Below are 12,921 nucleotides of genomic sequence, written 5' to 3'. Positions count from 1 at the left end.
TTCTGACTCTACTCACAACCATTTATTGATATATAAAGATTACAATCATGGCATACACAAGAAATATGCAGTTTTATTTCAAAGTTCCCACAAATATCTCAACAATAAGTTGTCCATTAAGGACATAGGAACTGAGCAAATTGTTTTACGCCAGATAAGAAACTTTGTAAATCTTCATTTGAAAAAAAAATTTACATTACCACACTATACTTGGCCACATCAGTGCTGTTCCTTGCCGCCCCTCCCCCAAAAGTGCCAACGACAACTGAGTTAAGCAGTCTCTTTACGCAGCCATCAGCACAGAGTGTCGTGACGAAGTTTACAGGTATTCTAGATTCGTATAAATAAACATGCAAATTTCAAATGTAAAATTAAATGAAATGAAGTGCAGTTAAAATATTTACTGGTACCTGACACGCTGGAGTTTTGGGAGTTCTATTTTACAAAAAAAAAGCAAAAATCAAAAAAAAGGCAAAGATATTGACTGTAAAACATCGAGAAATATCAGCACTAATTTCATTATCCAGCACAGCCATTCTTGACATACATAGTTCATCCTGGCCAAAAGTGTTTCCATGTCTTTTAGCAATAACATTTCAATAAAATAATTTACCAAGTGTGCACTCACAGAGTGAACTTATTTATACACTACAACATTCAAATCAGTTTTTTAAATTTTTTTGTTTTAAAAGTGAAGATAATTTCATTTATGGCAACAGGGCACAATAGCTACTGACCTGGGTGGAGAGGAACAATCCTTTAGCATTATATAGCTTTTGCCACCGGCAGTAAAAAAAACCAAAAGTCCTTTGAATCACATTGAATGGAAAGCAGCAATTCACAAAAATAAAAATTGAAAATTCCACTCAAGCTGTTGGCATCCTGGCCCCTTAAATACAGCTCTCGTAAATTAAATGTGATGTACCTTTTACCACACATACACTCGCGCGCACACACACAATTGGGTAACTGCAACATGCAAATACATAATATGCAGTAAGGCTATGGTGATTCCCAAACAGGAATTAAAATAAAACCAATTCACTTGCTCACATTCTATCAAATTTGATATTATTTATACCTCTATTATTGAAATCGTCTAGTTTTAATACACTGGCTTAGAGACATGAAGATAGCTTGATTAGCCTCTTGGTTGGACAGAATAATTAAAGTGTGCAAACTTCAGTTTGCTGAACAAATGAAAAACCATCCAGCACATCAATTGTAATGACATTCTATTTTTAACCCTGAGTACTGCAAACTCCTTGCAGTTTTCAAAAATAAGTTTTCTGTCACAGAACACCTGCAGATGTAAGTCTCTAATGCTGCACCTCACAACTAGTTGGAAAACAGAATTTGAGGAAATTTAGTGGGACCACTACTGATACTTGGTGATTTCATGTTATTCGGTGCAAAAATGCCACTGCAGTCCTCAAAGGGTTAAAGTAGATTTGATAAACATCCACGGATAGCACATGTTGTGAAAGCTCACAAGGTGGGTCCAATCCTGTCTGGGTCAGCGGCTCATAATGGAGATAGACTGCTTAATGGGAGGGTTGAAGTCACTGCACAACCCTATCCATTGACAGCTGTTGCTAGACCTCAACTTCCATGGCTCTTTCCATGACTGCTTAAACTATGTAGGACAGCAAACTCTGTCACAGAACGAGTGAAGCAGCCATCCTTTCAGTTTAAGTGCTCAGTTCTCTGTTGCTGAAGCAGGGCACATACATTGCACACTTTAGCTCACAGACACAATGGCGCTTTTGGGAAAGCATTAGCCATTACGTTTAAAACAAAATAGGAGTGAAAACGGGAACCACTTAAATATTTCTGCATATATTTAGTGTAAAGAACCTGCATACATCAGTAAAACAAAGATTTTATGGATCATATACTGCAGTTAGCTTCTAATCGCATTTCTAACACATTTCAGCTTCAAGTAATTCACTTGTCTATTTTGACACAAAATGGCTTCTTGCTCAGACTGATGCAGCACCTCTTTTCCAGATGATCTCCCACTCCTAATTTGTGGTTTGCTTCTAGCTTTTCAGTGTCTGTGCAGGAGTCTGCATTGGAGAGTCTTTACATGGCATTCTTCATGTCAGTTTGTGTGCATGCAGTTTTCATTCTCCAGGTCATTCTCATTACAGTCCTCGTCACTGTCCTGGGCTACAGCCAAAGCAGCAGAAGTTTCCTCCTTTGCACTGTGTTCATGTGCAAAGTAGCCTGTGCCACTGACTGTGTCTTGTCTCTGGTAGAAAAGCACGTAAGCTGCTTTTGACTGTTGAAAGAAGATAAATTATTAATAAGAGTAAAACACAAAAGACCATGAATGAAGTAAAAACAATGCTGGAGAAACTCAATAGGTAAAACATTGTACTTTAAATAGCAAAGATAAAGATACATAAAACCAGAAACGTTGGTTAATAAACTGTCCACAGTGACCAAGCAAATCAAAAACTCATTGAATTGGACAAAGGGAGAATGGACAAAGAGCAGGAATAAAGAGAATCAAATTCAGATAACAGTTCACAATGGACTAAGTTTGACACTGAAAGATCAAGATTGACTTATAAAAAAACAAAATCTCTCAGTGTGTGGAAAGCCCAACACTACCCCTGACATTTATGTACTTAGTCTGTCTAATGCCTCTAATAATAAGGGGTCTCTGTGCTGTTGAAGCTACTGCAGTTTTGAAGAGGTGTTGAACCACATCAAATATGTGGATTCCACCCTATTATGAGCTTGGAAGGACATCCCACTGGTGTCCTGGCACTCTGTTATCGTGCTGTGCATAAATGGGGCTGGAAACATTGGCCAGAGCCGTTTTATTTGGCAACAAGATCAAGTTAATTTCAAGTTCAAATTTATTGTCAGAGTACATACATTTTTTTAAATAATTTTTTATTTTTCACACTGTGAACCATATTAACCAAAATACATACAAACATGTCCCTCTTAAATATACACAGTGGCATTTTCTCCCCTTTATCCCCCCGCCTACCTTCCCTCCCCCCCCTCCAAAACCAATAAGCATTCAACATATACAATACAATAAAACCATTAAACAATGTCACACACAATGAAAATAAACAAGAAAAATGTGTCATCTACTTTTACACACTGGATCAAGTCCTTTTGTCTTCTTATCATTTTGGAGGTCCGAGGTAAGCCCTCTCTGTTATGTTCCATGTTTGTTCAAATAATGTGACTTTATTTTTTAAATTATGTTATTTTTTCCAATGGAATACATTTATTCATTTCTATGTACCATTGCTGTATTCTCAGGCTCTCTTCTGATTTCCAAGTTGACATTATACATTTTTTTGCCACAGCTAAGGTTATCATAATAAATCTTTTTTGCATTTCATCCAGTTTGAGGCCTAATTCTTTACTTCTGATATTACTTAGAAGAAATATCTCTGGATTTTTTGATATGTTGTTTTTTTGTGATTTTATTTAATATCTAATTTAGAACTTCCCAAAACTTTTTCACTTTCTCACATGCCTGTACTGTTGTTCCCATTTCCTTCTTACAGCAAAAACATCTATCTGATAATGTTGGATCCAATTTATTTAACTTTTGGGGCGAGATATATGACCTGTGTCATGCGTAACCTTGTGTTTATTATATTCTTCATAGTTCCAGAACATAACTTTTCCCCTGTTTCATTTTTTATCTTTATGTTTAAATCCTTTTCTCACTCTTGTTTGGGTTTATACCTTATTTCATCATTTTCCTTATCTTGGAGCTTGATGTACATGTTCGTTATAAATCTTTTAATTATCATTGTGTCTGTAATCACATATTCAAAGCTGCTTCCTTCTGGTAATCTCAGTCTGTTTCCCAATTTATCCTTTAAATAAACTTTCAGTTGATGATGTGCAAACATTGTACCATGAGTTATTCCATATTTGTACTTCAATTGTTCAAATGTTAATCAATTATTTCCCAAAAAACTATTTTCTATTCTTTTAATTCCTTTTCTCTCCCACTCTCTAAAGGAAAGTTTATCTATTGTAAAAGGGATTAGCTGATTTTGCGTCAATAATAATTTTGGTATTTGGTAATTTGTTTTTTTCCTTTCTAAGTGAATCTTCTTCCATATATTAAGTAAATGATGCAATACTGGTGAGCTTTTATATTGTACCAACTTTTCATCCCACTTATAAAGTATATGTTCCGGTACCTTCTCCCCTATTTTATCTAGCTCTATCTTAGTCAAATCTGGGTTTTCCCTTGTCCGATAAAAATCTGATAAATACCTTAATTGTGCTGCTCTATAATAATTTTTAAAGTTTGGTAACTGCAAACCACTTTGGTTGTTCCTCTCTGTTAATTTATCTAACGCTATCCTCGGTTTCCCCCCTTTCCACAAGAATTTCCTTATTATTCTCTTTAGTTCATTAAAGAATTTCTCTGTTAAGGGAATTGGTAACGATTGAAATAAGTATTGTATCCTTGGGAAGACATTCATTTTAATGCAATTTACCTTCCCTATCAACATTAGCGGTAATTCTTTCCAATGTTCTAAGTCTTGCTGCAATTTCTTTATTAGTGGCTGATAATTTAATTTGTACAAGTGGCTTATTATCTAACCTTATACCTAGGTATCAGATTGCTTGCGTTTGCCATTTAAATGGTGATTCTTTTTTAAATTCTGTATAATCCGTATTTCTCATTGGCATCATTTCACTTTTATTTGCATTGATCTTGTACCCCGATATTTCTCCATATTCCTTCAATTTCTTATGTAGTTCTTTTATTGATATTTCTGGTTCTGTTAAGTATACGTTGATGTCACCTGCAAATAGACTGATTTTATACTCCTTCTCCTTTATTTTTATCCCTTTTATTTTATTTTCTGTTCTTATCAGTTCTGCCAATGGTTCTATTGCTAAAGCGAACAGTGAGGGAGATAGTGGACATCCCTGTCTAGTTGACCAACATAATTTAAATTGGTTCGATACATATCCATTTACTGTGTTACCTTCACCAATGGTCCATTATATATATTAACTCTCCCTTGAATATGGGCCAACAACAAAAACATATAAATCCTTGAGTATGTTTTATGCCTACTCAAATAATATGAGTATTTCTTCTCTCTTGAGTGCTGCCTCCTCCATATATCCATAAATTTCATTTCCTGCATTGATTTAACCATAAATTTGGCCACTTTATTCTTTTTGCTAGTCTTTTGTCCAGTTTTATCCAACATTGGATCCAAATTAAGGTTAAAAATCCTCTCCTTTCAATATATTCCCTTGCTTAATTAATTACAATCTTCAAAAAAATATCTTGCATAAACTTTTGATCCTCTTCATTAGGTGCAAAATTCTGAATATATCTGACACTTTATCATTACATACCTCCCTGCTGGATCTATTATTTCCTCCTCTATTTTGATTGGTACATTTTTATTAATTAATATAGCTACACCTAATATAGCTTTTGAATTATATGATGCTGCCGTTACTTGCCCTACCCAGTTTCTCTTTAATTTATTATGTTCCACTTCATTTAGATGCGTTTCCTGCACAAATGCTATGTCTATTTTTTTCTTTTTTCAGTAAATTTAATAGCCTCTTCCGTTTAATTTGGTTATGTATTCCATTAATATTTATAGTCAAATAATTCAAAAGGGCCATCTCATATTCTGTTTACACCTCATTTCCGCTTCCTCACCACCACTATCCCCCTTTTCATGGCTCAGTTTTCCCTTTTTAAACTCAATGTATGACAACACATTAAAAACAAAATACTTCAACAACTCCCACATCCAATATTCCCTTAGCCCTAAATGCCCCCGTACCGAGTTGCCCCTTATCCCTTGCCGGGCAACCACAATTCCCCTCTCCATTTGGATTGCGAACCCGCTTGCAAGTGTTAAATGATTTCGCAGTGACGCTTATTCTCTCCCACCCAACCCCCCCCAGAAAAGACTTTTTTTTTTCTACACATATAACAAAGTTTTCCCTCTTTTTTCTTCACCTTACTCAGAGTACATATATGACACCATATACAACCCTGAGATTCTTTTTCCTGTGGACAACAGAATTTCTACTTATTGATAAACTGTACTTAAGAAGAAAGAAATGGAAACAAATTAACTTTACAGAAAAAATAAATATTCAGTGTAAATAATGTGCAGAGTCCTTAAATGAGACTGATTGAATCGGTTGTTGAGGAGTAGCAGCTGTTCCTCAAACTGCTGGTACAAGTACTGTGGTACCTCTACCTCTTTCCTGATGGCAGCAGTGAAAACAGTGGTGTAGATCCTTGATGATGGCCTTTGCTCTAATGGCAGCGTTTCTTAATTTAAAATTTTTTTTAGACGTACACACAGTAACAGGACCTCGTGGCCCATGAGCCCGTGCTGTCTAATTAAACCCAGACTTACAACCCCCAGTACATTTTGAACAGTGGGAGGAAACTTGAGCCCCCAGGGAAAACCCAAGCAGACATGGGGAGAATGTACAAACTCCTTACAGACGGTGTGGGATTCAAACCCTTGTCCCGATCACAGGCGCTGTAATAGCATTGCGCTAAACCTGCCGCCATGTAGATGTTCTCAATGTTGAGAAGAGTTTTGCTTGTGATGTACTGGGCTGTGTCCACTACCTTTTGCACTGATAGCACTTTCAATGCTCTGGAGTTTTGCAAGAAAAATATTATGCAAACTTCATTTGTGAATAAAAGTCTTGAAATATACGCTGCTAGATTAATGTGACGCCATTACAGACCTGGGTTAAAATTCTGACAATGTTGTTGAGGAGTTTTTGTGTTCTCCTGATGTCTGCGTTGGTTCCCGGGTGCTCCAGTTTCCTCCCACCCTCCAAAAATATGGGGTTGTAGGTAAATTGGGGGAAATTAGTTTTTAAATAGCTTCTACATGCAGTAAATAAAATTTTTTAAATTTCAAATGCAAAACATTTTTTTGCAAATATCCAAAATTTTACATCCTTGCCATCATAGAAAAATTGCAGAGTAGGTTATAGTCTTGAGGGAGATTAGTGTATTGAAAATACTTGCCACTATTTGGTCTTCTGTTGCAGATGAAACACTGGTGTCATCAAAATAGTACCACTTGCTGTCATCTTTGTTCTTGGCAAAGGCTGTGTCTGCAGGATAAACAGTTAGCACCATGAGAGAAAACGCAAGCTAGAATTATCCGGAAATGTTTTCTGTACCTGCAGGTTTTTAAAAAAAAATCTACACCTTAATGACTGAAATAAAGTTTTGACTTTTAAAAAATTATTGTACGGGGGAAAAAACTGCAGTTCAGCACAGGAAACATAGCTCAGTCACACAAAGTCAAAAATTGCAGATGCATGAAATCTGAAATAAAAACAGAAAAACGCTGTAAATAGGAAGTCAGGCAGCATCAACGGATAAAACACCGTCACCAATGTTGAAGTCCTTTATGAAGGGTCTATGGGCTAAAGAAATCTCTTGGTGCCTGCCACACTGACCACCGCCAGTGGGCTGATCTCGCCTCCAACCGTGCATCTTGGCGCCTCACAGTTCGGCGGGCAGCAACCTCCTTTGAAGAAGACCGCAGAGCCCACCTCACTGACAATAGACAAAGGAGGAAAAACCCAACACCCAACCCCAACCCACCAATTTTCCCCTGCATCTGTGTCTGCCTGTCCCGCATCAGACTTGTCAGCCACAAACGAGCCTGCAGCTGACGTGGACATTACCCCTCCATAAATCTTCGTCCGCGAAGCCAAGCCAAAGAAGAAGACGGGCTGAAACATTAACTGCTTCTCCTTTGCAGAAACTGCCCAACTTATACTTCCAGCACCTTTTGATTTCATTTCATTTGAGAAAGTCAATTCTGGCTGAAGCAAGAACACTTTTCCAATTGAAGCATTACCTGTTTGTAGCCTGATGCCCACTATTTGGATGTTTTAGAGTGGTTTATGTCTCTCAATTTTATCTAAAGGAATATTCAAATAAGTTTTTATAAAGCGGGGAAGTTTTAAAACAAAAATATTACTGTCATAGAACTGCAGCTTTGAAGCAATATTCATAAGAAATAGGAAGAGAAGTAGGCCATCTGACCAGTCGAGCTTGTTCCGCCATTAAATATGATCATGGCTGATAAGGCTCATCTCCACCTACCTGGCTTTTAACAATATCCCTTAATTCTCCAATTATGTAAAAATCTAATATTATCTTAAATATACAGTATTTACTGAGGTAGTCGCCACTGCTTCGATGTGAATTCCAAAGATTTACCACCCTCTGGGAAAAGCCTGATCCTCCTCATCTCCATCCTAAATCTACTGTTTTGGATCTTGAGACTATGACCCCTAATTTTGGTCTCCCCAACCACTGGGAACAACTTGCCTACCTCTATCTTATCTATGCCTTTCATAATTTTATACATTTCTATAAAATCCCCTCTCATTCTTCTAAATTCCAGTGAGTACAGTCCCATACGAATCAATCTCTCCTCACAGGCCAAACCCCTCATCGCTGGAGTCAACCTGGTGATCCTCCTCTGCATCGCTTCCAAAGCTAGCACATCTTTCCTCAAGTAAGGAGAGCAGAACTGCATACAGTACTTCAGATACTGCATCACCAGTACCTTGTACAGTTCAGCACAACCTCCATGCTCTTAAATTCAATCTCTCATCATGTAATGTTCCTTGTTTTTTTAGGAAGGCATTTCAGATTTTGAAGCTTGCAGAGAACAGAGATATAAGCCAATCCTACCGAGGCCAAATTGTGTAAATACCCTGGAGGGAAAAAAAAAATGAGCTTAATCAAATCTGGAATGCTACCTTGGATATAGAACTACAGAACACTGTAGCACAGAAAACAGGCCATTTGGCCCTTCTCGTCTGTGTCGACCACAATTTCTCAAGACCCACTGACCTGCTCCCATTCCATAACCCTCCAGACCTCTCCCATCCATGTATCTATCCAATCTATTTTTAAAACTCAAGATCAAGCTCACATTCACCACATCAAATGACAGCCCATTCCACACTCCCACCAATCTGAATGAATAACTTTCCCCTAATGTTCCCCCTAAACCTTTCCCCTTTCATCTTAAAATTATGACCTCTCATATTTATTTCCCCCCCCCCCAATCTAAATGGAAAAAGCCCACTCGCATCCACTTTGTCTATACATCTCATAATCTTGTAAACATCTATCAAATACTCCCTGATTCTTCTTTGCTCCAAGGAATGAAGTCTGAACCTGTTTAATCCTTTCCTGTAACTGAACTCCTGAAGACCCAGCAACATCCTAGTAAGCCTTCTCTGCACTCTCAATCTTATTGATTTCCTTCCTGTAGTTGGGCGATCAGAACTGCACACAATATTCCAAATTTGTCTTCACCAATGTTTTAAACAACTTCAACATAACATCCCAACTCCTATACTCGATACTTTGATTTATAAAGGCAAAAATGCCAAAAACTTTCTTTTCAATCCTGGCCACCTGAGATGCCACCTTCAGGGAACAATCTATCTGATTTCCCAGACCTCTTTGCTCCTCCACACTGCTCAGTGCCCGACCATTTAGTGTACATGTCCTATCTTGGGTTTCCCTTCCAAAATGCATCACCTCACACTTGTTTCCATTAAATTCCATCTGCCATTTTTTTGCCCATTCTCCCAGTTGGTCCAGATTCCTCCGCAAGCTTTGAAAATCTTCCTCACAGTTCACAATGGCTTCAATATTTGTGACATCTGCAAACTTGTGGATCCTATTTACCATATTATCATCCAGATCATTAAAAAAGATATTTTATTTAAATTTTCCATACATGTATTCATGTCAGAATACAAAATATAATAATCATACCGTTTCCATTATACCTGATGGTTTTCTATACTAGTCTCTCTCAAGGTTTGAAGGAATATCATATCCAGCCCAGGGGATTTATCCACCTTTAGTCGCTTTAAGGCAGCAGGCACTTCCATCTCCTTATTCTCTGAATGCTCTATGACACTTATGTTTGTTTCCCTTCCTTCCTTATGCACTTTGTCAGTTTCCCGAGTAAATACTGATGCAAAAAAACTGTTTAAGATCTCCCCATTACTTGAGGCTCCACACATAGTTGACCACTCTGATCCTCTAGGGGACCAATTTTGTCCCTTAACATCCTTTTAATATACTTGCAAAACCCTTAGAGTTTACCTTCACATTATCTGCCAAAGCAACCTCATGACTTCCTGATTCCTTCTTGAATATTTTCTGGCATTTTCTGTATTCTTCAATTATCTCATTAGCTTCTTGTTGCCTATACTTGCTATACACTTCCCTCTTCTTTAACCAGATTCCTAATATCCCTTGAAAGCTAAGGTTCCCTATGCCTGGTAACTTTCCCTTTAATCCTAACAGGAACATGCAAACTCTGCACTCTCGAAATTTTGTCTCTGAAGGCCATCCATTTAATTAACACACCCTTGCCAGAATCCACTCTTCCCAGGTCCTTTCACATTTTCACAAAATTTGCCTTCCTCCAATTTAGAATCCCAACATGAGGACCAGACTTATCCTTCTCCAGAATTAACTTGAAGCTAATAAGATTATGGTCACTGGATCCAAAATATTCACCTACATATACATCGATCACCTGACCTGTCTTGTTCCCTAATAGGAGATCAAGTACTGCATCTTCTCTCGTTGGTACCTCAATATACTGATTTAGAAACCTTTTCCTAAACAGATTTCACAACCTCCAAGCCATCATCCGGTACTTTCACAGAATGGGAGTCCCAGTCAATATTTGGAAAGTTAAAATCTCCTACTACCACAACTTTCTGTTTCTTACAATGGTCTGCTATCTCTCTACAGATTTGCTCCTCCTATTCTCTCTGACTAATGGGAGTCGATAATACAACCCTATCAGTGTGGTCTCACCTTTTCTATTCCTCAACTCCACCCTATGGCTTCTGTAGACAAACCCTCCTGGCTGTCCTTACTTTCCATAGCTCAGATATTTTCCCTGTCTATCAATGCCACTCCTCCATTTTCATCCCTCCCCCTCTATCACATCTGAAACAACCGAACATTAAGCTGCCAGTGATCCCCCTCCTGCAGCCAAGCATGATTAATAGCAATGTCATAATCTCAATCCATGCCCTAAGTTCATCATCCTTTCTAAAAAATACTCCTTGCATTAAAATAAATACACCTGAGAAAATTTCTATCACGTACAAACCTCTGATTTCTCTCTATAAATACAGTCCTCACACGACCTTTATCCTCTTCCTCCTCACAAACTGCTCTGGTTCCGCCCCCCCCCACCCCCCTCCAAATCTAGTTTAAACCCATTGGGACAAGACTAACAAACCTACCTGCAAGAATATTATCGTAATACTCTTTCAGATACAATCAATCCCGTCAGTACAGATCCTACCTTTCCTGGAACAGAGCCCAGTGATCTAGACATCTGAAGTCCTCGTAACTACACCATGATCCCAGCCATGTGTTAAGATGCCTCATCCTCCTATTTCTAAGCTTTCCAGCACATGGCATGGGAAGCAATCCTGAGATCACGACCCTGCAGGATCTCTTCTTCAACCTTGCACCTAACTCCCTGAACTCTCCTTGCAGGACCTCCTCACTTTTCCTACCCGTGTCAATGGTCCATGCATGGACCACATCTGGCTGATCACCCTCCCATCTAAGAATGTCGTGAACTCAAACTGAGATCTCCCGGACCCTGGCACCAGGAAAGCAACATACCACCATCCAGGATTCACGATCCCCACAGAACCTCTCATCTGTCTTCCTAACTACGGAATTCCCCTTTCACTACAGCTCACCTCATTTCCCCCTTCCCTTTTTAGCCACAGCACCACACTCAGGGCTCTGGCACAGACTCTGTGCCAGAGGCCTGACTGCAATGGCTTGTACCTGGTAGGTCATCCCCCTCAACTGTATCTGAAACGGTATACTTATTTTTCAGGGGACACCCACTGGGGGCCCTGCTCTGCCTGCCTGTTCCTTCTTCTATCTGTAACCCAACTACCCTCTTCCTATCTCCTAGGTGTAATAATGGCCCACCTCACTGACAAAAGGCAAAGGAGGAAAAACCCAACACCCAACCCCAACCAACCAATTTTCCCCTGCAACCGCTGCAACCGTATCTGCCTGTCCCACATCGGACTTGTCAGCCACAAACGAGCCTGCAGCTGACGTGGACTTTTTACCCCCTCCATAAATCTTCGTCCGCGAAGCCAAGCCAAAGAAGAAGAACCCTTATCTATCACATCTTCTGCCTCCTGAATGCTCCGGAGTTTATCCAACTCCTGCTCCAAAGCCTCAATACATCTTGTCAGGAGTATCAGGTGGACGCACTTCTCGCATTTCTAGTCATCAGGGAAACTATCGACTTCCCTAACAATCCACATCCTATAAGAGGAACAATCCATTGCCCTGGGCTCCATACCCACATGTACCCCATCTACCCCACTACACTACCACTCTCTGCCTACAATGCTGTCAGTGTGGCTCCTGGGGGAGGCAAAAAACCAAAGAAAAAACGCAGCCAATTTCAGGGAAAAAAAAACCTGAAAATTCCCCCTCCACCCCCCCAACCATCTACTCCCTAGTGGCAATCAAGCAAAGCTCCAGGAGATCACTGAAAACAGTGGTGCACCACCAGGAATAATATTTCTAATATCATGTAACAATTTAGACCAATAACAAAAAGAAAAATCAATCTTCCTCTTCGTAGGTGGTCTTCGAACATAATCTGAAGACTCTACATAGCTTAGCCCCAAAAGTAAAATTGCTTCGTCTGCAGCAATCGAGTTTATAGAAGCATATTATTTTGGGTAGCAAAGATGATCTAATGTTGAAAGGCATGGACAGAGTAGATGCAGAAAGGTTGTTTCCCAATGTTGGAGAATCTAGGATAAGAGGGCACTTCAGGATTGAAG

General features: G+C 39.0%; 1 protein-coding gene across 9 annotated transcripts in view; it reads right to left on the bottom strand.

The window, feature by feature from the left end:
• LOC138746185 (ubiquitin carboxyl-terminal hydrolase 15-like) overlaps positions 1–12,921 on the bottom strand; it is a 103,727-nt gene continuing 90,806 nt past the window's right edge. For all 9 annotated transcript variants that reach the window (XM_069904171.1, XM_069904172.1, XM_069904174.1 and 6 more), the window contains 2 exons: positions 7,040–7,128; positions 1–2,284 (listed from right to left, as the gene is read on the bottom strand). In XM_069904171.1, coding sequence (XP_069760272.1) covers positions 2,105–2,284; positions 7,040–7,128 — 269 coding nt within the window. In that variant the 3' untranslated portion in view covers positions 1–2,104. The remainder of the gene's footprint in view (positions 2,285–7,039; positions 7,129–12,921) is intronic.

The sequence above is a fragment of the Narcine bancroftii genome, chromosome 11, assembly GCF_036971445.1.
Source record: "Narcine bancroftii isolate sNarBan1 chromosome 11, sNarBan1.hap1, whole genome shotgun sequence".
Taxonomy (NCBI): Eukaryota; Metazoa; Chordata; class Chondrichthyes; order Torpediniformes; family Narcinidae; genus Narcine; species Narcine bancroftii.
Note: the sequence above shows the minus strand (reverse complement) of the source record. Positions and strands in the feature narration are given on the sequence as shown.